The 26,220-nt window shown below is 41.9% G+C and overlaps 1 protein-coding gene across 8 annotated transcripts in view; it reads right to left on the bottom strand.

Annotated features, from left to right (window-relative positions):
- The window catches only part of Ppp3ca (protein phosphatase 3 catalytic subunit alpha), a 272,778-nt gene that overhangs the window by 44,072 nt on the left and 202,486 nt on the right, over positions 1 to 26,220 (bottom strand). For all 8 annotated transcript variants that reach the window (XM_087616201.1, XM_087616203.1, XM_087616210.1 and 5 more), the window contains 5 exons: positions 20,503 to 20,614; positions 18,997 to 19,142; positions 15,447 to 15,586; positions 8,193 to 8,270; positions 5,747 to 5,841 (listed from right to left, as the gene is read on the bottom strand). In XM_087616201.1, the coding sequence (XP_087472327.1) occupies positions 5,747 to 5,841; positions 8,193 to 8,270; positions 15,447 to 15,586; positions 18,997 to 19,142; positions 20,503 to 20,614 (571 nt within the window). The remainder of the gene's footprint in view (positions 1 to 5,746; positions 5,842 to 8,192; positions 8,271 to 15,446; positions 15,587 to 18,996; positions 19,143 to 20,502; positions 20,615 to 26,220) is intronic.

Genomic DNA, 26,220 nt, shown 5'->3' with positions numbered 1-26,220 from the left:
TCTTCAGTCACAGTTTCTGTGTTTTGCTTTTTAAGCACAGGACCAGCCAACTCTAAACATGGTGATTATTTACATGCAGAATTTGGGGGTAACGTGGTGAAAGAAAGAAAGGGTGAAGATGTATTTTTTTTCTTCATTTATGGTCATGCATATCGCATTTGTGTGAGTTGATACTCAGCTGTGTGGAAGATCAAGGAAAAGAAACAGAAGGTGCAAGGAAAAGGGAAAAGACGGCAGGAGAGGGAAGTAGGTTAAACTCAAAGATGGCTTCCAAAGGACATGAAACCAGAGCTAATTATACAGGAGCGGAAGTCTAGAGGGCACAGGTGGGAACCAGGGAAGCGGCACTGTGTCAGCACAGAGAGGAAGTGAGGTATATAGACTCAAAGGTGACTCAGACCTAAGGGTGTCATAACCTTATGAGGCCACCATAAGCTCCAGCTTGAGGCTGAGTACAGCCTTGTAAGTGAAAGGCTGCCCTATAACTGCACATAGATAACTATGTCCTGGACATGGTTACCTTATTACATGTGGCCACATACCTACCTACCGGCAACACCATTCTCCAAGGAAGCAAAGCCTCACCAGCTGAGTAACACGGTCTTGGGGAAAGGTCAAGAAGCTCTTGGGGTCGGCAATACCAGCCCCTCACTGATTCTATATTGTTATGTCTTTCTTCTGTGTTAAATGCTGTGTGGCCATTCCTAGATTGGTAGGTTCAATGTAATAATCCAAACAATCGCTGGATTAATTATAAATGCATTTAGTGTGTTAGCGTACATCCCCTGTTGTCCCAGAACACTCTGCAGTGGATCTGTGTGAAAGATTCAGGATTCATCATGATGGAGAAGAGGCATGGCAACTCAAAAAATTAAAAATAAATAAAATAAAATTTTAAATCAGTACAAAACAGAAATCAAGATTTGGGTAAAATGGCTAGTGTAGCTATCCCTAAGAAACCTCTCAGGCTCACTCTATGTAACTAATGGATTATTAATACACTTTATAATTATTACTCTTTCAGGATATTATAAAAATTGTTAAGGGTCTGGAGAGATAGCTTAGTGGTTAAGAGCACTGGTGACTCCAGAGGACCTCGTTGGAGTCTCGGCACCCACATGGCTGCTCCCAACCACCTGTCCTTCCAGTTCCAGGGGATCTGATGTCCTCTCTCGTCTCTCTTGGGTACTGCATGTATATAGGGCATATGTATACAGGCAGGACACCCATATACTTAAAATAAAATACGGTTAAAAAAATACTTTAAGAAATTGCTACATTAGCTTACAATGCATTATGTTTCTTTACTGTACTTTCATAATACTTCATTTTATATAATCTTGAAAAATGAAATTCAGTAACTGTATCAGCAACGAACAATGCAAAGCGAGTGTATCTCACTTGTGCTATTTCTTTGCTGGAGGCTTGTAATTACCTTACTGACCACAGTCATTAGGTAATGGTGGTTTTTACAAACGGGGGAGCACTGTTTCAGCAAAGACACAAGAGTTCTACATGGATCAATTGTTTAAAATGCAGAGGAGATGCTGGTGAGATGGCTTAGCAGGCAGGGGTGCTGACACAGGGTCTTGATGATGAGAGTTCAATGCTCAGGTCAATGACAGGAGACAAGTGATTCCTGAAAGCCTTCATCTGACAGCCACATGTATCCTACAGCAAGCACATATTTGTATTCACACACACATACACACAATTAACTGATTAAACCAGCAGTGGGAATATTAGATTTTATGTCCTAATGTGTCATTTTCTAATTTATGAGTTTCCCACACATGAGACGTTTACATAGATTGCCAGTGAATATGTGTCTGAAATGACCCTACTTAACAACGGGCTTCCAATGTCGACCTACGTGGAACAGAGCTGAATAAATAGAAGGAGAGGTGGAAATGTTGTGTCCTTATGGGTTCATTTACTCTACTGAAATGGATAGGGGTGTAAGCAAATGAGTTTAAATGGGAAGAGGTATGTGGCCAGATGCAAACTTGAAATTTGTTCAGGGCAGTAAGCTGAAAGACTGCTCAAGTTTGCTTTTGCAGGTTATAAAGAAGGAAGGAGATCCTTTGAGTATTCTAAGCAATATGTGGTGAGACTGTAAAGGGACAGATGGACTAATTTCGTGACAGCTCCTGAGAAGCTGTGCACTAACACGTGGCGGCTAATAACAGGAAACACACACCAGTGACGGACCTCTCGTGATGCACAGCTCCATTCATTATTTACAGAAGATCATTTTCTCCTTCACTTTATAGAGGAGTAAATGTAAATGAGCTTCTCGAAGGATGGGATAACTGTGACCTAAGTGTCCGTCCACCTTTTGCCCTAGCATCTCACAAGAGCTGTCAGAGTGCGGGGAGAAAGGATTCAGGGTTGCGGGTCATGAGAAAGTAACTGATAAGGCAGACGGGAAAGGACAGGCAATGGCTTGGTTAATGGCGTGGTTACCCTTTGAGGGGGCCACAAAGGGTAAGATGTTTAGTCCCACCAACTTTCCAAATGCCGCTGATCCACTGCAGGCAAGAGGAAGATACTAATGGGAATGACTGCATGTCAAACACACTTCTGATCACAGCTAGCATCAGTCCTAAAATTGCCTTACTTTGCAGGTGCTCCATTTACTATCGTAGAACTAATGTTCTTTGTGGTCATCGTCTCATCATAGAGATTAACTGACAGAATTCTCACTCTTACTCTTCCCTTGACTACGTGGTGGAGAGCCTTGCAACTCAGTTTTATTGCATGACTTTTTAAATTTCTAGTTAACATCAGTTTTATTCAAATCAACAATCTGCACTGCAGCCGTGAATAATGGACTCCCACCCCCATGTACTGTATAAGCTGCTAGCATAATAGCTTTAAAGTGCTTCAGAAATCTGACACAAAAGTCTTTTGACATTATGTTCCTACTGAAGAATACCTTTTTTTTTTCTTTTAGTCTCTCTGTTCTCTTGAGAGAAATTCTACTTTATGAAAAGGTTCCCTGAATGCAAACAGTTCTATCTTCTTCCTGAAGGACCATGGCTTACCCACAGCAAAAGATCAGAGCTAAGGTCCACAGAAATCTCAAAGATGGTGGAGCACCTCGTTCTGTGCTCAAGTCCCTGACTTGTCACATTGGAACTGTGCACAAAGAGGCAACATAGCCAGAGTGTGAGAAGCCGCTATCTGCACGAAGAAACAATGCTACACAGGAGAGTGGGAAGTGTCTAAGGACATTATGGAATGGCATGGAGTTGCCTTCATTTTAATAGTTTGGGTTTTATTTAATTGTCAATAATCCACGCTATTTGCCAGCCACCATCTATCCAGAAAGCATTTAGCGAAGGCATTTTGTTCCTTGGTGTTTTTTGTCTATTGTTTTGTTGCCATATGACATCATGGAGCCCAGGTTAGGCTGGAAATTGCTAGCTAATGATGGCCTTACTCTCTTGATCAGAATGCCTCCCCGTCCCAAGTGCTGAGATTAGAGACAAGTGTGTGCCACCCACTGCTCCTTAGGCTTAGTAGAACACTGAATGAAATGCTCTGGCACAATTCGTAAATTCATACACTTAAGGTAGATTACAGGAGCATGGTGGCCAGTTCATTGCCCTGGGAAACACTGAAAAGCTTCACTTAACTAATCCAAACGATTAGCTCTTATTAGTTTAATCCAAAATAAGTTTGTTGCTTAAAAAAATTTATCAGCCTTTACTTTTTATATCTTTTCTATAAAATTTGAGCACTCTTTTATGCCCAGATCAATATTTTAAACAAGGCTTTTTCCATTCAGAAAATTACTTCTTGTCAAATGCATTTCCTGTGGATCCCCTCGGTTGATGTCATTAGTGACTACCCAGCCTCTTGCTTTATGGACTGCCTCTGAGCACACAGCATACAGACAATATGCTCTGTTGTATTGGGCGTTCTTGCCTCTCTGAGGACAGCACATCTTTGCTGGGAACCACCTATGATATGGGTGCTGTATGCCCATGGATGTCTATGCTCCTTAGCTTCAGGCCATCACAGTCAGTGTGGTCTTACACAAGATCACGTGGCTATAGCGCATGCCATTTAGCCTTCTTCACTCGCTGGGCTGAGAGGAAGGTCTGAGCGTAGAATCCACTCACTGCAGGTAAAAGAGGTATGCAGAGAGAAGCATAAGGGGGCACGCTTCCTGGTAGCATGAGACGTTACTGGGATCACGGTTTGGCTCTGAGCAGGAGGAAGAGCCAAGCACACAGAGTGGAATGTATAAGGCCAGTAAATGCACAAACAGTCGAGTAATCCACAGACACCTGGGAATAATGGAGGCCAAGACCTTTATAGGGTTTTGTGGGCTCCAGGCTCCGAGCAAGAGCATAACTGTCCTGACAGGAAGGAAAATATTCCAAAGATGCACTTATGCCCCACGTTTGAGCTATTATGCTACTGAATTTCCCCAGAACTCTTATGCTGGGAGAAGAATAAATTGGTGCCAGCCAGAGGGGACACATGTGTCCCGGAAAGAGAATCCACTTAGCGCTGACAACTGTCAGATCACCTTGGTAGAGCAGCTAGAGCCAGATGGCAATGATGACTGAAGCACAGCGTGACCAGGACAGCTTCAGGGCCGATATACTTCTTATCTCAATTCCATGTCAGGACCCTAAAGGTGCACTTGGAAGGGCAGGGTCAGTAGACTTCTCTGTCCCTGTCCCCAGTATGGGCTCACTGAAGTGAAGCCCCTTTCCCTGCTTTTCACTATTATTTATTCAATTGTCCTATTGGGGGAGGTGGCCTCCTCCAGCTTCTGGGTGCTGTCAGGGCCAAGGCTTGGACCACGTGTTCTGTAAGAGGACGTCGATCACATTAGCTGAAGAACAGGGATTGTTTGAATTCCGCTTTCAAAGATGCTTGTTCCAGTTTCAGGAACAAGGTTCCCTTCCCCCCACCCTGTCTGAACCTCACCTCATATCATGTATTATTTGACTGACTTCTCTTTGTCTTAATTTCTAAAACGCACGCTCAGAGACATGACCTCTGTCATCCTCAGACCAATGGCTACTAGACTTAATCCTTTCTCCACACGTTATCATCTGCTCTGAAACAGGTAGAATATGTCGTGTTTGGACCAGGATGACTTTCTGGAGAAAGGAAGGTCCCAATCCCTTCATCTGTCCTTTCCTTATAGAAGGACATGATGCCCTCTGGCTTCCCTGTTGCGGAGAGCAGGTAGAGCATTTCATAAACGAAGGTGCACGCTGTGGGGAGTATCGCAATTCAGGACATGCCGGGTGGGCGAGTCTGTGAGAGACAACTGGCTACAGGCACTCACTTTCATAGAGGAAGATTCTTTTTAAGGAGTTGACCCTGCACTTGGTCAGCTCAGAAAGCGACTCATGGTAGGGGTTCAATAAATAGAATTGGAATTTAAAGCTGTGACTTCCTTTTTGATAGACAGGCCTTTGCTGAACATACACAATCCCTTGTTAAGTAGACAAATTTAGCTTTTGTAAAGGAGCATAATGTACAGCTCCCTCCACTTAGAAGAGAGAGCGTCTCTACTATCCATTAAACGAAATGCAGAAAATATTTTGAAAGTATCAGGGTATGGATTTCAGCTCCCAATATTTGAACCCATTTCCATAAGTATATAAGGAATCGACAAAAAGTAGACGAGTTTAAAATGTTAACGCTCAAGTCAGAATCAGTTTAAGCCCGGAGGTGCACGCTACTTAAGACATCACCAAGGAGTCTCACTTACCTTTATTATTGTACACATCTAAGTAATTTGGTGCCGAGAAGATCGTAATTAGAGACGGGAAGCCAGTTGTTTGGCTTTTCCTGTACATGCGGTACCTACAGACAACAAACACAAGGTCATAAGCGAGCTGCGCGTGGACACCAACGTACACCCCTGCCATCAGGGAGTTAGTTACATTCTTTCTCTCAAAGAAGATCCAACGACACGCGTTAAATAAAACGTCTCTAAGTCTTTTGAACATAGGCATCGATCTATTTCAGAAGAGACGAGAATGTTAATCTAGAATCACACATGTGGTTTCCAAATGGGTCTATCTTTGAAACTTGGCAAACCTCGGCGGGGATGGGCGGAACTCAGGGGAGTTCTAGTTCATTTTCAGGTGTGCAACACGAAAGGCAGAGGCTGCCACGACCACTCTGGTTTTCATAGAGTGGCCAATTGAGTCAGGTGAAGGGGACAGGGAGAGGAAGCACTATGCCCAGGTCAGGCATTCTGTAAACTATTCTGAATAAGGTTACATATGAACCTTTGGCTAGTGATTTCCTAAGGCACGGTGGTTTTCTTTTTTCTTTTCCTCTTCAAAGAATGTCTCATTAAAACCATGAATTTTACTGAGACTTTCTATTTTCGAACTTTATTTATTACCAGGCCCTGCTGGTGTCTGCACAGCAAAGATTATTGTCTCACCAGGGTGAGAATTAATCAATCGGTAATGAACATTCATGAGAGGCCACCCTGCTACTTTTCCTGTATCAGGATAAAAATAATTCATAATATAACACTGTAATTATCTACCGAAAAAGAGCTAAAGGTGGGGGCTCTTCTTTTATCACCAGGAAAATACACTTCATGATTTCTGTCTTACAAATTTAGGAATATCAGTTTAGAAGCATTCTTCTACAACAAAACCTTATCATTTCTTCGGCTTGCTTTCTTGTTGTTTGTTTTGTTTTGTTTTGTTTGTTTATTTTCTGGTATCTTAATGTAACTGAGTTCTAAAAGTATTCCCAAATTGTACCTTTATACAGACAGCCACTTTAAAGGTTTAATTTTGAGCAGATTTTGATTTTTTTTTCTTTCTGGAGATACACACTGGTTTTTCCCAAAAGAAACACTCTATTAAAAACCTTTTAAGCTATTTCAGATGTATTTTGTTTATGGAATTATGCTTTTATTGGGGCAGAGGCAGGGGTTGCCATAGTGGGAGTAAGACAGGCCTTTCCCTTCCCATAGGAAAAAGAAAACTTTCTTCAAAAGCAATGTGACAATAGAAATTGCAGACTCTGTATGGGAGCAGTGGGATTCATGATTTAAGAGTAGCGGGTCAAGGCACAGGTATTCCTACCCTTCACCAAAGGGAACAACAAACAAACAAACAAACAAAATTACATATGTTCCCAATTTCCTCATTTTAAACAAAAAATATTTGATGCTAATTGACAATGGCTGGTTAAGGAAACCATCTCCTGTATGTAATGTGGTTAAGAAACTTCTGTTCTCGATATCTACCCTGATGCAAAAGACACCCAAAATGACAGGGCACTGCCACCCCGAGAAGTGCGAACGACCCTGACAATGTGCATGAACAAACAGGTTACTTCAATGAGCAGCGACAGCACACTGACTGTACAATGCCAGCTCAGCTCCTACAGGCTAAGTCACAGCTCAGGAGAACTGAGTTTGTGTCATGTTTCAGGGACATGCATTTTAATGGGCCACCATTCAAAGGCACAAATATCCCAGGTCAGCACACAGATTTTAAAAAGGAGTGCTCTTACTTTTCAGAAAATTCAAAATCCAAAGGACAAGTTTATTCTTTTTGTAAGGCAATCAAAGGCCTCTCCACGAAGCCTGTCAGGGAAGGAGATCAGACCTCAAGAGCTAAGATGAATCTCCCTTCCTCTTCCTCTCACTCAGGTTCAAAACTCTTTAAGGAAAACACTTGACATTTCTTAGTTTTCCAGACTCTCAAAAATAGGTTTTAAGAGTTCACCAAATACAAAATTAATTCTGGAGAATTATTTGATAGAATATCTATTTTGCTTTCTTTCATTTAGTAAATGTCTGCATGTAACCCTTATAAAACTCTACAAATTATTATATCTTTTAAATATTAGTGATGCTCATTACCATTGTGAACTGAGACCAAGAAGTAGCTGATGATGGTTTATCTCCTGGGCATTATAGTAATTGCTAAAATTGGAAGAAGTAAGGGGGAGGTAAGAGGTTCATATGCCTAACATATGTTATGAACTTAACTTACATTTGTAAACATAAATGTAAAAGTAGGTATCAGCAGTTATGCACTTCCTGCCAATCTAGAAGCCTGTTTTAAAAGTAGTTCCTCCTGGGTATATGCCTGGTCACAGCGAGTCTGCACTGTCTACGCTAGCACAAGAACACCTGACAAAATGGTTATCGTTGATAATCCCTCAGTAATGCTCACCCTGCGTCCTGGGCTTCGTGGGCTCGGAGTATGGACAACAAATTATTGTGCTGCAGGAAGTCACATACAGCCGGGTAACTGCCAGACAGAGAAAAGGGGAGAGGTGGTTAGGAAGTCTTCAGGAGTCACGGTAGTTCACATAGGCATCCAGATGTTGCCCAACCACAGAGCACCCAGGGCACAAGTTCCCTGCTTCTGAGGACAGGTTCCTCTCAGAGGCTCACACATATGGAAGGGACAATGCCACCTCTGAAAGGTGTGCTCTGACTTCCAACACGTGTACCTTGGTGTGCACACCTGCTTTTACACACGTCCATCATCACACACCCAGAGTAATAAGGAAAATTAAAAAGAAAGCTGCGAAACTTTATTATACCTGAAACCCAGATTACAAATGTAAACTGAAAGATGCTGTTTAAAACTGCTATGCCTTTGCTCTAGGATGTCTTGAAATAAATTTAAAACCAATTAACTTTAGACAATTGAAATTGAGGTCAGGAAAAACAATATTTTGTCAGTAAACTACAAATATTTACTAAAACCTAAAACATGCACACAGATATATTAATAAATTTAAAATAGCTACTTTGGAGAAACAATTTAGTATATGGGACAAACATGGGGGCTATGCTACATATTTGCAAATTCTCCAATCACCAGGAAAACAAATATGTCTACGATGGCACATAGGTAGAGATATGAACTCTGTGATGGTTAGCAGTGATGGTCAACTTGGCAGGTACTAGCTACACCTAGGAGACAAACCTCTGGGTATATCTGTGTGGGAGATTTTAACACTAGGCTCATCCAAGTGGGCAGATCTACCATAGCACATTCCTTGGGTGAGGACCCAGGCATGAGAAAGTGAGCTGAGTACCAGCATATATACATATATATATATATATATATATATTCATATTCTCTCTCTGTCTCTCTCTGTGTCTCTGTCTCTCTCTGTCTATCTCTCTCTGTGTCTCTGTCTCTCTGTGTCTGTCTCTCTCTGTCTCTCTCTCTCTCTGTCTCTGTCTCTCTGTGTGTGTGTCTGTCTGTCTCTCTGTCTCTGTCTCTCTCTCTGTCTCTGTCTCTCTGTGTCTCTGTCTCTGTGTCTCTGTCTCTCTCTGTCTCTCTCTCTGTCTCTCTCTCTGTCTCTCTCTCTGTCTCTCTCTCTGTCTCTCTCTCTGTCTCTCTCTCTGTCTCTCTCTCTGTCTCTCTCTCTGTCTCTCTCTCTGTCTCTCTCTCTGTCTCTCTCTCTGTCTCTCTCTCTTTCTCTCTCTCTCTCTCTGCTTTCTGACTGCAAAGCAGATATAATGTGACCAACAGCTGCTGCTGTGGCCAACCTAACCTCTGCACCATGGCGGGATGCACCCTTCTTCCTTCCTCAAACTGCTTTTTCGGCACTTTGACACAGCGGGGAGAAGTAACGAATATAGATTGTAAGAAGGATTTAGTTCTTTGGCAAAAGTGTTTGTTTTACAAACCGTGAAGAGTTTCAGTTCATGGGCACACACATGCATGCGTGTACTTTGAATCAGTGCTCTGGCTTCGCTGATTCCACAGAGGGATGGAAATGTAGGACAAGGGGATGGCTTGCTCCCTTTGCTGGAAGGCAGGCCATGCTGAGTAAGTAGGGTGGCATGGCAAACGCGATGTGTCACTTCTACCACGGAGGCTTTAATAAGTCAGATAGACGCATTCAATATGATAAAAAAGTCACAAATCTACAGCGCAATAAAATACAGCACAGATAAGTTATATAGACATTATAGGGTGAGGCAGCAAGTTCCCATCCCTGCCCCCAGTCTGTAGGTCACAAAGGAACACTGAGACCATGATCTTGCATGAGATTCCATGGAGATTGATGTGGATCAGTAGACAGCAGAGGGTGAATGCTCTGTACAGAGGGGGCTCGAGCAGAAGGCTGAAGAGAACATGTGAGCAACTGTAGAAAAGTTAGGTTCGATCTGTGTGTCTCCTTATTTATATCTTTCTAACAGATCAAATATACCTTAGACTTTGAATTAAATACCTTAGACTTTTTAATCCAGATGTTGCCTGCAGGTATCACTACAATGTGTTTGCATGCATAAGCCTTTGTATATACTTTCCTAGTATGCTTTTGCCTCTTCATAAGGCCAGTTCTTCCACAATGAGGTAAAAGACCCCATAAGAACCCTCTAGGGAGGCCCACCTCACCCCTAAGCCTACAAAATCACTGGCTTTACAGTGTGCACCTCGGACCTTCCTGACACTTAGCATATTGTGATATGAAGGAGGATTACAGATCTGCCCTTCAGCGACAGGAAATTCCAGCAGAGGGGACCCACTGATTTCTCCACTCTCCTGAGTGCTTGGCAACTTTCTGGAGCTCATGTGCAGTCACTGAGAGAGACAGGACAAGGACAGTCAAGCAGAGTGAGTGGAGGGGGATGTAGATGGCGCTGGTCTTCCTGGTTGCTTCAGCCCAGCAGAGCGGGCCCTGCATGGTATAGACAGGAAGATGCAACTACCTCTTCCTCCTCCTCCTCCTCCTCCTCCTCCTCCTCCCCCTCCTCTTCCTCCTCCTCCTTCTCCTCCTCCTCCTCTTCCTCCTCCTCCTCCTCATTCTCCTCCTTCTTCTCCTCTTCCTCCTCCCCCTCCTCTTCTTTCTCTTTCTCCTTCTTCTCCTCCTCTTCCTCCTCCTCCTCATTCTCCTCATTCTCCTCCTCTTCCTCCTCCTCCTCATTCTCCTCCTTCTCCTCCTCTTCCTCCTCCTCCTCTTCCTCCTCCTCATTCTCCTCATTCTCCTCCTCTTCCTCCTCCTCCTCATTCTCCTCCTTCTCCTCCTCTTCCTCCTCCTCCTCTTCCTCCTCCTCCTCATTCTCCTCATTCTCCTCCTCTTCCTCCTCCTCCTCATTCTCCTCCTTCTCCTCCTCTTCCTCCTCCTCCTCATTCTCCTCCTTCTTCTCCTCTTCCTCCCCCTCCTCTTCTTTCTCCTTCTCCTTCTCCTCTTCCTCCTCCTCCTCCTCCTCCTTCTCCTCCTCCTCCTCTTCCTCCTCCCCCTCCTCTTCTTTCTCCTTCTCCTTCTTCTCCTCTTCCTCCTCCTCCTCCTCCTCCTCCTCCTCCTCCTCCTCCTCCTCCTCCTCATCGTCCTCCTCATTCTCCTCCTGTTCTTACCCTTTCCAGCTTGTCCAGATGCTCCACTCCTCTGCTGCTTGGGCCTAGTTATAGGTACTCAACCCTGGGGCGCCCTGGGGCTTCAGTAAGACTTCTTTCCTAAGTCATTTTATGTTTCTCCTTTGCCCCAGGGTCCTCTAAGGAATTTAGATGCCGAGGCTTCAATTCTGCAGAGCTTCTGCAGAACCCAGTCCTCGCTTGCATCTCGAAAAGTAGCAAGTAGTTGTTACTTTAGCAAACTCTTACTTTGTACTGCTGGGGATCAACCCCAGGTCCTTATCGTATGCCAGACAAGTGCCGCGCCACTGAACTACATCCCTAACACAAAGGCTAACATTTTATTGAAGTTAAATAACTATCTAAAAACGATCACAGATCAGAAGATGGTGTCCTATCACAGAGAAGGCACCTTTGTCACTAATTCTTAAAGACCCAGAACTTCCTCTGACTGCCACCTTCGCTTTCAATGTTAGAGATGAGTTTTCCTGTAGGCTGAGTTCATTTCATTGTATGACCATTGATGACCTTGTGCTCATCATCATATTTATACTATTTATCCATGTTGGCACATGTGGTTTTGTTTAGATAAATTTCATTTGATATAGTTGATGCATACAAGAGTTATAAATAATTACTGTACACACAGAGACTGATTATGCATCTAACTTTAAAGATGTTATCTACATTTATCTGTACATCATGACAGAGTAGAGTGCATTATTCTACTAAGTCAGTGTTTGAACTATCTCCATTTCTTGGATATGATTATTGACACAACGAACAATGTGTATGCTTGTCCTTTGGTATCCTTATGTATTCATTTCTACTGGACATAAAGACAAGAAATGGCCTAGATGAATGTTCACCTTTAGCAGATAATGAAATGGATAACTGATTTCAGATCGGAGGGTTATTTAGGAAGAAGACCTGGGGGGATTAGGGGGAAAGGCAGAGCCTGTCTAGTACTTTAGAAGCGAACAGGGTAAAACAAATAGGAGAATGGGGGGAGGGTTGGAACCAGAGAAGCTTTAGAGTACTGAAGAGTTGGGGGCTGACCCTGTGCAATTCAAGTGTGCTGTAGGCAGAACCATAGGCACAGGAATAATCACATCAGTGTACCTCAAGACTAGATCCCCACAGCAACGTTGGAATGTCCTAACTAACTAAGACACTGAAAAACAGAAAAATCCAGAAGACAGTGCTGCCATGATTCATTTTATGCAGATATGAACTGGTAACGGAACACCCAAATTGTACCAAGAGTTTTCTATGAGGATTTTCTCTCCCATATGTCATGGTCCTAATCTCCACTCTAAAGCTGGGCGGCATCCAGTATCTAGGTTACCTATGTGACCAGTTCGGGTATTTGAAGGTTCAAGCTATGGTCTGTGATTATGAAGTTAATGGAAATCCTGGGGAGGGGGCAAGTTTTAAGAACTTCTTTGTTTCAATGAATTACTTTGTCCCGATTAGGAGGTCATGAGTATGACACTGATTAAACCAAATGAGTCATCCGACAATGTCAACAGCCATGAATCCGGAAAGGGACAGGTGTGTGGGATGACAGGAGTAGGAGGAAGTTAAAAGAGTTAATGTGAGAAAGTAACCAGAATGCCTTAGACATATGCATGGCATTATCAGGAACATAATTAAAAAACTAGGAAAAACATTTGGATGTATCTAAAGTTTTTTAGATTTCTTTCTCAATTCTCTCTCTCTCTCTCTCTCTCTCTCTCTCTCTCTCTGTGTGTGTGTGTGTGTGTGTGTGTGTGTGTGTGTGTGTGTGTGTGTAGGGCTTTCTTTTTCTGTATGAATATGTGTTATTTAAACAATAGCCCCAATTAAATGTCACACAGATTATATGGAGACATGCAAAATAAAATTATAGATTGAAATAACTGCCAAGAGGATATGACCATTAAGTTCCTTGATTAATTTTATGCTCACTTGTATTTGTCTAGATGAACTTTAAAACAGTAAAAAAATCTGTGATACTTTCAAGACAAATTTTGATGTTAAAGAAAACATATAAAAAAAACTCTGTACAAATAAGATGTTCTTCTTTCCCTTTGAGGACTATAAATTCTCTGTCAACAGTCAATGTTACAAGCTGTGGCATTGAGCTGCATGGTATTGTTATTTGTCAAGACTAAAGACCAACATCTGTGAAGAACCTCACATGATCAGAAGAGTCAAAGCATGAGAATGTACTTAACTAATATTAATAGGTAATATTTAATGTCTTTGTCTATGTTCACAGAAAGTGTCGTTTTGAATGAGAATGGCTCCCATAGGAACTATTTGAATAGTTGGCCCCCAGTTGATGGAACTCTTTGATAAGGATTAGGAGGTGTGGCTTTGCTGAGGGAAGTGCTGCATGAGGGGTGGGCTTTGAGGTTTCAAAAGACCACAATATTCCCAGTTAGCTCTCTCTGTCTCATGGTTATGGCCAAAGCATGTAAACTCTCAGCTTCTTCTCCAGGGCCATGCCTACTCACTCACATTCTCTCTATCATAATGGTTACAGGCTTATCCTCTGAAACTGTAAGCGCCAATATCTTTTTTTCCCTATAAGTAGCTTTGGTCATGCTGTCTTAGCATAGCCATAGACAAGTCACTAAGACACAAAACAAAAACATTACACAAGTCTGGAAGCTTACAGAGACTTCATTCAGAGTGAGATTTTCCTGAATAGATGACCTAGAAGACTGAGAACAGAGTGCTGTACTGCGGGCAAATGCAACATGATGCAACATTAAAGTCCTGTTTGGATTCTGTATGGTATTATTTGAGTGAAACACAAGAGGTAACCTAGAGACCTACATAATTGGGACACTTAACACCGATTTGAAAGATTTAACAGTTGGCGATAATCTACTTCAAACAACTTTTTACTACAAGGACAGACATCTTCACAAAGTGTTCCCCCTAAGTTGAGTAATTATCCAAAAGAAGCTTTAAGCTTTACAGAATTATAGAGCATTTTATCCCCCATACACTCATAGGTCTTGGCATCTCAGCTTTCAAAATATCAGATAATCAGTAACCTTACACTTCAATTCAGAATAAGCTTCACTACTGATGTGTGAAACAAAAGACATTCTCAGCACGATGGCTTACAGAAAGTATGACTTCATGTTCAAAACTAATTCCCCAATCATACCTGCAAGTGAAAGAAAAAGGAAACTTTGCATGCATAGTAAAATTTAATGTGTAAAACAAAGTGTTCCACTATAGAGTAGCCAGTTACACAGAGGGTGTTACCAGCTTAGTGTAGACACCAGAGGTGTGTGAATGAGTTTGCTGTACACCGTTGTTGGTACAAACTGCTTGGTGGAAATGACCATTATTCCTATGAAACATCAGGGTTACTTTTGAAGATGAAAGAGAGAATAAAACAAGACCCAGCATGTGTTCTAGAATTTAAAATTCCCAATTATGTTCACAATCGATTTCCTTCTACCAACATTCTCACCACTGCATCCCATACAATGGGACCAGATGACCTCAGGAGCATCAGATGCAGCAGTTAAAAGTGAGGTGTCCCATCAGGAAAGTAGTCCAGACACATAGAATCCCAAAGAATGCTCTGGATTCCTTTATTAAATTAAGTTCTTAAATTTGCAAATGTAAAAGCTTTATCAAGACGTTTTCATTGTGGCTTATCAAAGGGCTAAGGGTGTATCTGCTGGGTTACCTGGGAACTCTATAACTGAGGGTTCTCACCCCTCCAGGAAGCCCCAAGCCCTTGAAACTATGTAAGAATGAACTGAGTCTGACTTAGTCAAGCAAGGAGAAGTTAGTTTTCTGATGTAGTTATAAGAACTGGTAGAGCACGAGTCCATTCATGGATGAAAAAAAGGCTTGCTTAGTAATGAAGCTCCCACAGTTCATGCAATAGAGACAATTTCTAGTACATTTTATCAATCGCAGCCATCCCCTCTCTCAGTACCAGCTCTCTCATCCCTTTCTTACTGTTCACAAAAATTATATATGGGTGCATTTACATGCAGGCGTACATACAGTACATCTATTAATTCAGGAATCACGTTTTAAACTCCAATACTGTAAGGCAGGCACTCCAGGAGGCAGGGTCCTCACCTGTAGAAGTACGAACAACCCCTGACTGTGTTGTGAGTGAAATGTTCCTGAGTCTTCTCATTTCCAAAGTCCTCCAGGGGGTCTGACCACAAGATGTCACACATAGGCCCATAAGCAGGTGGTTCTTTGAATCGGTCTAACTAAGAAAAATAGAAGACAGAGAACAAAATACTCATCTTTGGACACTTAGAATTCAGAACACACAGTCCAGCTCTGAGCGATGACCACCTCAGGTGGGGAGAAATGTCATCTAACTCTCTTCCCTTCCCCACCTCTTCCCCTCCTCTCATCTTTCTGGCTTCCTCTTCCTCTCTTTCATGAGGAACCCCCTTAGTATCTCCCCTTGTCTCCCGCTCTGCTTCTCTCACCTCTTTATTTCTTACACTTTCTTGTTTTCATTTTGCCCATTTTCTTTAAATCATTCCCTTAACTTTCTCACCCGAATGACACAGTCACTATCATGATTTAACTCTAATCCCATCCCCTTTGTGAAGGAGAAGCTTGATCTTGAGACTCTGCATATTGCCTGCAGAGAACCGCCATTTTGAGACTCTGCCTGTTGAGAAGGCCATTAAAAATCTGGATAGGCCTTCACTGTGATCTGATTTGATTTTATTGTATCTGACAGGATGATTCTGAGAACAGGTAGCTTTTACTTTAAGAGGAGCCTCGTGCTTTGTGCCATTATTGATACTCATTCCTTAGAAGCTACCTATGCTTCTAGCAGAAGTACTTGAGGTCCTGGCACACACAAGAGTATGATAGAAAGTAACTCGGGATTTGTCCAGCCACTTGTCTGGTCACAGTTCCATGCTTTACCATTCCTATGGAATCCTCAAGTGAAATTTGATTTCCAGTTATAAACTACTTTGTCCTTATCTTGCTATTACGCTTTAGACTCTGGGCAAATATCGCTGCTGTCTGCGTCACACAAGAGAAGGAAGGGTAATGGTGCCCACACACAGGATGGCATTAACATAGAGAAGAACCTGAGGTTTATTTAATGTGCTTTTGTTTGGCTTTTAACGATTTATTTTAGAAATTAATGGTGTTGGGGTTAGAGAGATGCCTCAGCAGGAAAGTGCTGGCTGCTCTCCCAGAGGACCCAGGTTCAATTTCTAGTTCCCACATGACAGCTCACAGCTGTTGGTAACTTGTGCTCCAGGGACCTGGCACCCTTATACAGGCATAAATGAAGACAAAACATCAATATTCTTAAAATAAAAATTAAAAAATAAAATATAAAAAAGCTTCCTTGTGTTTTCTATGTATCTGTGCAGTGGTTTGAGCATTCGAGTGCAGGTGCCTACTGAGGTTGGAAAAGAGTATCACACATCCTCTGGAGCTGGAATTACAGGTGACTGAGTCACCTGACATGGCTGCTGGGATTTGACTCTGCCATGGAAATCTCTTTAGTCCCTTGTTTGAGTTTTTTAAGCAAACAAACAAACAAACAAACAAACAAACAAAACAAAAACAAAAAACCAAAAAAAAAAAAAAAACAAAAAAACAAAAAACCCCATACAATTACTTTTCAATAAAAAAAGAAAGAATATATAATTGCTCCTATCCCTGAGAGGGAAAGTTATACCTTCATGTCAGTTGCACCGGACATGAATATTTGTCTTCCTGAAATCAAGACAAACACTAATTTCATTGTAATAGATACTTATAGAAATAAATTCATGATTTGATAGATTAGTGCCTCAGTGCTGTCAGTTCTACTAATAACAATTATTAGACAAATAGTAAGTCATGGAAATTATTTGTTTTAAAGTTCGGGTGTCTGTCCGTCTGTCTCTCTACTCTTTTAATAAAATACGTCAATGGCTACATACCTTCTATTTTTACCCCCTCCCAGAAACAATAAACAGTTAAAGAGTGGATTTTTATCACTTCCCCCCTGTTAGGAGGATGCTGGATACACTTTGTGTCTTTCCTTTAAGGCCATGACTGCAGGTACAACCTACACACGTCTGTTGTGCCTACCATTTGTTATTTTGTCTTTTTTTTTTTTTTTCAGGAACTGAGGACTGAAACCAGGGCTTTGTGCTTGCTAGGTAAGCGACCTACCACTGAGCTGAATCCCCAACCCTTGATGCTCACTATTTGTTAACAGAACAATTTTGGTTGCTTGTATTGCTGTCTGTTCCCTGTCCTGATCAGCTACAGCATTACGAGTATATAAGGATGAGCGATTGTTTGATCTCTTCACTAACCGCAGTGGAAAATACTACTTACTAAATTAATATTAACTAAAGACAGCTTACATAATTAACTTGTAAATGCTTTTCAAAGTACAAGTTTGTGAGGCAGCATTAGAAACATTGAAGCTCAAGAAAACTCGTAAGTATCAATTATTCAGATGACATCATAGGATGTTTTGTAATGCACACCCCCATTAGGCAGAATTTGAGTTCTATACATGAGGAATCTTAAGTAAGTTTTTACGTGAGCCACGTATTGTCTACTCACTAATATCAAGGTTACAGGACCACTTGGTTGAAGCTGGAGTTTACTTTTACCTGGCTCAAACAAATACCAGATCGAATGTACATTTCAGGCAGAGCTCAGCAAAATGTCAATTTTAATAGTCGAAACACAGCAATTCAGAATAATTCAAGCCACTTATTCTTTCTAAAATGACTGGCAAGTACAGTATAAGGAGATCAAAATCATTTCCATATTTCCTTCTTAGCTTGAAAAAGTATAAGCCATTTTCTCAGGTATCTGAAAAGCTTTTTAGCCTGAAAGCTTTATGGTGACATTTATCCCATGTTCTATGTTAATACACATAAATGTCACACGTTAAGAAAACTACTAGTATGGGTAAGGATAACAGAATAAAAGGCGTTTATTGTGATGTCTGTAGGGGGATCTGTGTACCAAAAATAATATACGATGAGATTCTTTTGATACTCTCTCAGATCTTTCCTTCCAGGCTGCAATTATAAGGCTTATAAACATAAAGACATAAAATATGATGCTCGTTATGCATTGCTGCATTTGTGCACTGTTTTATGAAAAGAGTGCCCTTGCTTATTCCACTCAAGGTATCCTTATGCTAGGATGCAAGACTGACAGTCAACATCACGTAAGAGTATGCTTCTGAAAATGTCTACCGTCCTTTCACCCATTTGTCCAATACAGTCATATTGCTACATGTTGACTTTAATATTTTATGTTGTAAGAACACCACCAACAAAAACCGGAAGTACACTTCAAAACTCAAGTTGAGCGACTCTCTCCCAGGGCCAAGCCGCTCCTTCTAACATATCAGGAATATCAGATGGACTCTCTGACAAAAGGGAAATGAACTTGCCTCCAGGATTTAGAAATCAAATGTAGATATTTTTAATGATATGTGGCAAGGGGAGAAGCCAAGCCCCCATCCCTAAGCTAAGGATTGGATACAAGTCTTGGAGATGTGAGTGTATTCATTATGTTAATTGAATAGAATTCGAGCATTTACAGAGGCAAGGCCATTAATACCTGCTAGTGATCATAGCAGGACAGAGAAGGAGTAGACTTGGAAAATAACAGAGCTTACTTTTCTGATGTCATCTAGAGTGTTAATCTCTGGAGACAAACCACCGTGTACACACAGGAATTGTTGGTTCATCAGCGCAGCCAGGGGAAGGCAGTCGAAGGCATCCATACAGGCGTCATAAACGCGTTCTGAATACTTTATTTTACCTTTGGAGGGTGAAAAGCAAAAACTTACTCTCATGCCTTTATAACTAGGGCCATTTCATTGAAATCTCTTTGTTTCTTTTTAATATTTTCTTGCCAGCATAATGTGAATGTGACCCCTCTAAGACAGAATCAACCTGATTTCTAAGACTCATAGATTAACCTTAACATAAAATGTTTTTTCTTTCAGTCACTTATATTTTTTTGTCTAATAAATGCAAACCTTTTTATATATTATGTAACATGCACACACACATACACACACACAAACACACACACACACACACACACACACACACACACACACACACACACACACAAAGTGACACAAAGGGCCGTAAAGCTGGTTGGTGTTCCCATAAGATTTTGTAGAAACACAACTACCACGAAACTTTCTCAAGCCCTTTCTGCCTCATAGAGTTAGTTCTGCTTTCTCCATACTGACTCACAGCTAATGATTTTAGGAAAGTCTTTATGCTTCACTGAATATAAAACCAAATTACAGAGAAAAGAAGAATTAAAGTTTCAGTAAGCAATGGGAAAAACAGACAAAAGGAAAACAAAGCCTAAAGTACCTAGAGGAAGGCATCAGTTTTCATTTTGCCTAATAGTCTAGAAGTCAGCTGACATCCACGGGGCTCCAAAACAGAGAGGTTCAATTGGGGACCTACATCCTTTTCTTGACTAGACTAAGATTAAAAGTTTAGAGTCACTATGCTAAGTACTAGCTTTGTTCTGCGACATACATGAAACGTTAGCTGAGATTAATAGGTCACTTGATATAAACACTTATCATTAAAAATTGCATTCTGGCTTGATCTTGTTGCAAGTGTGCAGGCTACCACAGCCACTGTGAGTTCATGGGTACAGGGCTCCTGTCGTGTTCAGAAGGTACTGTTAATTCTGAACTTCTCCAACTTCTGCCCCTTACAGTTTTTGTGCCCCACTTCTAGCAAAGATGAGGAATGGGCTCATGAGCTCTGTAATAACTGAGGCGCTGTGGACAGCTGACGGCCTCTACAGGAGGGGTGAGCTCGTCTTTAAGGGTGAGCGCCATGGTAGGCTGACTGTTCTACTGGATGGCCCCACACTTAGGAATACATAAACAATGCAATCAGGGTGGGGGGATGGGAGTGAACCGCAGAAGAGTTAGAGAGAGGAACGAACACTAAATATGATTACTAAATACATTACTAAATTATGTATCCTTAAACGTGCCCTCTTTTAGAAAGATGACATGAAATAATGTCACCTAAAGCTTTTGACCTTTACACAGAGAATAACAACACAACTATGTTTTTATTTACCACTGACAACAACATAGTCTATATGACATTAAAGGAAAACCCCTCGGCATACTTACATTCTTGTTTAAACGTGAAATACTCTGTTAGGTGCCTACATTCATGGTTTCCACGAAGTAAAAACAGTGTTTTGGGGTAAAGAATTTTCAAGGCCCACAAATACAGCACACACTAGGGGAAAAAAAAAAACAAACGTAAAATCAGCATCTTCCATTACTCTTGTGCATTTCACCAGTTAACATGAAGTCAGTGTATGATCATGGCCACCATTCTAAGCCTGGGAGGATACTTCGAAGCAAACAGAATAGCACTTAATGCTGTCACTTTCACTAACTCTCTGTCTCTTGGCTTCTGGTCAATCTTTATTTTTAAACAGTTACACTTGTGTGTGTGTGTGTGTGTGTGTGTGTGCGTGCGTGCGCACGCGTGTGTGTGCACGAGTGTGTGCGCGCGTGCGTGCGCGTGCGTGCACACGTGTGGAGGTCAGTGAATAACATGCTGGAATCGCTTCTCTGCTTCCACCGTGTGTGTTACTTGTATGGGGCTCAGGCTGTCAGGCATGGCAGTAATGTCTTCACCCACTGAGACACATTGCTGTCTCTTCGGCTTTATTTCCCTGCCTTTGTAACACAGAGTAGATCGATAATTTTTATTTTGTAGAAATACATAATTCAATGGAAGGACAAGGTGTCTCGCCATCTTCACTACTGATAACCAGGGAATACACTCGGTGTACCTTGAAACTCTCAAATCAGCAAACTGGACACTGACCGTGATGGCTAGCTACACATGGACCAGGTCTGGGATAACTCTTCATCGACACAATCTTTTTAGGAGATGAGGTAGAGGGAAACAATCAAATATTAATACTGAGATTATCTGTGAGCGGCATTCATTAAGAATCCACACAGAGCAGAAAACGATTTGTTAAGAAACAAGTGTGTGGTCTCCTCTTCACAAAGTTTGTGTTCCCAGTGTGAAGCCGGGGCAGGGACGGCACAGGACGATGGGACAGATCAGAGTCTGATTACCAAGACAGACATGGAATGTACACTTCACTCGCCAGTCCTCTCACAGAGAGGAGAATCCTAAAGAGAAAGTTTTTATCAAACGTATCTGCTGTGAAGAAAATTTACATGTAAGCTTCTTTGAGAATCTCATTATCAAAGGGTAGAAATAATGATGCTGAAACATATGGCCCAAGGGGTTCGAGAAAATACTAATTAAGGAGACAAGTGTGGATGACTGTAATGTTCCAACAATATGTCATCTTCAAATATGAAATAGTGATTGAAATAAACAATAGCTTGGCATTAGCTAATATATGAGTGCGTGTGTGTGTGTGTGTGTGTGCATGCATTGCCTTGATTAATTTCTAATTATAGTCATTAGCTAAGGTTCATGTGATTAAGATACAAGCATATCTGAAGAGCTGACCAATGGTCCTCCGTAAGAGGTCCTTGAAGCAGCATGATCCTCTGTGCATGCAAAGCACCCTGCCGTCTCAGTGATGAGCGAGGCAGACTAATGATTCCTTGCTATGAATCCGATTTTAGCGCTGCCCTTACTTGTTTAAATAAAGGGTGGCTGCGTTATTCACATTTGCCTCATGTGTCAGAGAAGGGAATGTGTTAAGCGCCATGAATGCCACTGAGACAATTGCTACCGATTCAAAAGTTTGAAGATTGTCCCTTGATGCAGGTGATGTGTGAGCACATGTGCACTTGCAAGCTGGCTTAAGCTAGAATGTCTACTTTGCTTATATAAAGGCCCTTTAAATAGTATGCTAACAGGATTATTCTAGAAACAGCCTAGGCTAAAAGCAGTAGCCTCACTGTGCCTCATCAGTTCACTATAAACAGGACAGATGTCTGGCACGCCTGACTGCATTTTGCACTGTTGGCTTCGCTTACATCCTTAGGTCTGAACCCTGTTCAGCTCTGCACGTAGGCATGATTCCTCCTGCCTGTGTAAGAGCAGTAGTACCTAACCTAACTCAATTGCTTCCACAGATGACGGCACAAAGGTGACAGCCGTAATTGAGGCATCCTACTGCCAGGTTTTACCATGCCCTTGGGTTCAGCCATTGCCCTAACCCTGCAGTTACACTAGCTTCTAGGAACACCAGGCCTTTGCAACTTCCTAACGTTTGATAAGCTCACCTTCAAGCAGAGGTCACCTCCGTATGGAAACTGGGCTGTTCTCTTAAGCAACAGAGACTCGCAGAGCAAGCAACAGGAATACCTTACAGAGCCAGACCTGATAGAATGGTCAACCAGATCTCTCTCAAACTGTGGACTGCTTGCTGCTGGATACCACTGCCCCTCCTGCAGTTTTTCCTCTATTTAAACTTGAAACTCCTGTCAATACCCTGAAGACTGGGGGTCCTGGACTCCCTTTCTTGTTCCTCTCCCCAGTGAGCTGTGTAGATTAGAAGTATGTTTTGGGCCTTTAGATTCTAGAACACAGGCACTGCTGGATTTCCTATCTTGGGTGGGATAGGATTTTTTTTTCCTAACATTTCAGGTGAGAATGCATAAAATCTATCTAATACAGATATTTTTAAATGTTTGAGTATAACTTGCATAACACTAGATGCATGTCTCATGCAACTGAAAATTTATATATATGGACCACATGGAAACTGTTACATGGACCTAGAATAGGTCCTGGTCAAATAACTTTCTGAAAAATATAACCAAAATCCTGACATCTCTAGATTCATTTTTTTCCTAAAGCAATTTATTTTTTTAAAAAGCAATTATCTCTCCGTCTAAAATCTGAACTGCATTTGGTTAGCACACTCAATTACCACACTAGAGGAATCATATCTGAGACCCACATTCTCTTTTTGACAGATGTTAAAGATCTTATTCTGATATTGGCCTGCAGCTTTTTAACTATGTAGCTCCAGTTTTAATTACTATAATTTTTGGATAATTGAACCTAAAAGATATTCAGAAATGTTCTGTGCTAAATGTTCCAAGTGTTCATATGTACAGATTCAAAATGATGCAAACACAACGTCTTTATAGCTGTAAAGTAAGGCACTTGGGATATATTAACTCCACTTCTGCCGAACAGAAGGAGAGGAAAAAGAAGGGAGAGGGGAAGAAAACTAAACAAGAAAAAGAGACAAGGAGAGGAAGTGAAACGGGAAAGAAAAAGGAAGGGAAATTACTAAAATTTCCAAATTTCCAGCTCGAAGTATTCTAAAACGGGAGTAATTTTTTTCACATATCATTTCCTTCTCGCCCGTGGCAAGCACACACTATCTTCCTAACACTAAATGAGACCGCAAACACAGCCTGTGAGGAAGAAATGGCACATTACATGAAAGGACAAGGGTGGACTGGAGAGTGAAATCCTGCCAGCCTTTAGCCTCAACATCTGGAGGGAGAGGACTGCCAAACGCGGTGCAGATGTGCTCACAAACTGTTTTAAAAGCCACACAAAGTTCCAACATTCTGAAAAGGTGAAGATCGTTAACAAAATTATGACCTCAGATTCATTTTCCAGCACTGACTTGTAAACATCATCACAACCAAATGAAGCAAGAGAAATCAATGTCACCCAGAAAAGGACTGTTCATGTCTATGTTATTGGGTGGTGGATGTGAGTCAACTTCTCAGTGTCTGAGTCTGTGAAATCAGAGGGAGTCCGTGAAATCTAAGGACCACGTGACGTGGACCTCTCTGCATGGCAAGATGAAAATGAGACGCACAGGTCGCTCCAGTCATCCTGTCATTGCTGCTGTTAACTAAACAAGTATTTACGACTTCCAGTTAGTTACTCGATATGAAAGTCTGTGTCGATTTCTGTCACAGACGTAGCTTTCTCTATCTTACGACTCATCCATAATCACACAGCACTAAGGATACCGTCCTCTTAGCTTGGTTCACTCGTAATAACAGGGTAATAATTTACTCAGTAATTTAGGCTTTTAGATGGGCAGTCTTCTTGCCAAATCGCAGGACAATTCTTAAGAATTGCAAAACAGAATGAGAGAAGCAAGGGAGTCAAAAGGAGAATAGTGTTTTAGCTGGATACTGATTTGCTCCCTGAACTGGTAACTCCCCATGCCTCAAAACTTTATAATTCAAACTGATGCTTCTTTGTCGTGGATGGCTAAGTGCGCCCTACAACAGAGCTTGGAAGGGCTCCAAACTCCTGAGATATGGAATGTAACTTCTCTAAGACATCATTTGTCTGGTCTGACAAGCGCGCCATGAAGTGGCAGTTGAACACCAGCACACTGTCAAGACCGCTAGCTCCCGGGACCAGTGGCCCTGTTTGTCACCTCTGTCATGTGTTCTACGGTGTCCTTGTTATTTTCAGGCAGCAGCATGGAATGCTGCCTGGCTTGCTGTGTGTGGGTCATTCTGGTCCACGAGTTCACAGCTAATAAACACAACAACTTTTCACACTTCAGCGTGCTGGAGGCCCAGGCTGAGCTCTGGATGCAGGCAGAACAAGAGAGGCCAGCTCCCTGCAAACTCAGGGCAGTGCACTGGAGGGTGCTTGCAAAGAGCCTAAGGGAGCAAGCTCAAAGAAACAGCTGCGCAGGACTCCGTTTGCAGATTCTGGACTTTGCCACTGAGGGTCTGTAGAGAAACACACCCAGCTGTGAACCTAAATATACACGTACCCTTGATCAAAGCGATTAGGTAGGGTAATGCAATCATCAGAAAGAGAAAGGCTTGTTGTAAGACAAATTACGGCTGGAAACAAAATTACATCTTTCATGGCTTCTCACAAGCGGGCTTGTTCCGGGCTCTTCCTGTGGGGAAGGATTTCTAACGGCAAAAGAGAGAGTGTCGGGATACTGGGGATACTGGAGGGGAGGATGGGGAGTGCATACAGGAGCAGTCTGTGAGCTTGCAGCGGGAGTCAGTAACACCCTTTAGGATCTGTTCTTCAAAGCTGATATGTTCGGAAGTAAAAGTGGGCATCCCTCATCATTGAGAAGACAACCTTAGAAGAATACCTGCGGTGTAACACGGGGCTATAAACATGGATCCAAATGCTTTGAAACCTGGTAGGGTAACACACACCGGAAAACTACGCTCCTTTTTAATTATTTACTTTTAATTTTTTTCTATTTCAGTACATCCAGACCACAGTTTCCTCTGTCTCTACTCCTCTCAGCACCCTCCTCCCCACACACATAACCCTCTCTTCTTTTTCCCCTCAATCCACTCCTCCTCCATTTCCCTTCAGAAAAGAGCAGACCCCGCAGAGATATCCTAAGCTAACAGTCTCATAATAACTCACAGAGAATATTTTCTATCTGATGATTAACTGTCATAAGAGGAGAGCATGTATATCCATGTGAGCACAGTTGTGAATGTATAGGATTGAAGATAAGCTTCTAGATTACGGTGCGGGTTTGTTTCTTCACGCACACTGTGCCCAGGGTTTGGGACTGTGGAAAGGGTACAACCATGGCATCCTAAACCCCTAGTGTCAACATCCTATGAAAAGAAGTTACAGCACCCTTCCAAAACTGAGAGCAAAGAATGTGACCATTTCTCAATTGTCAACACTTGCTCCATAGGACAGACCCTGGAATACTCTTAGTAGGGGCATTTCACATACACCAGTGGTTCTCAACCTTCCCAATGCTCTTAACATAGCATGTTCTGGTGACGCCTGTACTGGAACTCTGTCACCGTTATGAATCATAATGCAAATATCTGATATGCAGATGATCTTAGGCAACCCTTATAAAAAGGTCCTTTGACCCCCAAAGGATGGCAACCTGAGGTAGAGAACCA

This window comes from Rattus norvegicus, chromosome 2 (genome assembly GCF_021556685.1).
Source record: "Rattus norvegicus strain SHRSP/BbbUtx chromosome 2, alternate assembly SHRSP_T2T, whole genome shotgun sequence".
NCBI lineage: Eukaryota > Metazoa > Chordata > Mammalia > Rodentia > Muridae > Rattus > Rattus norvegicus.
Note: the sequence above shows the minus strand (reverse complement) of the source record. Positions and strands in the feature narration are given on the sequence as shown.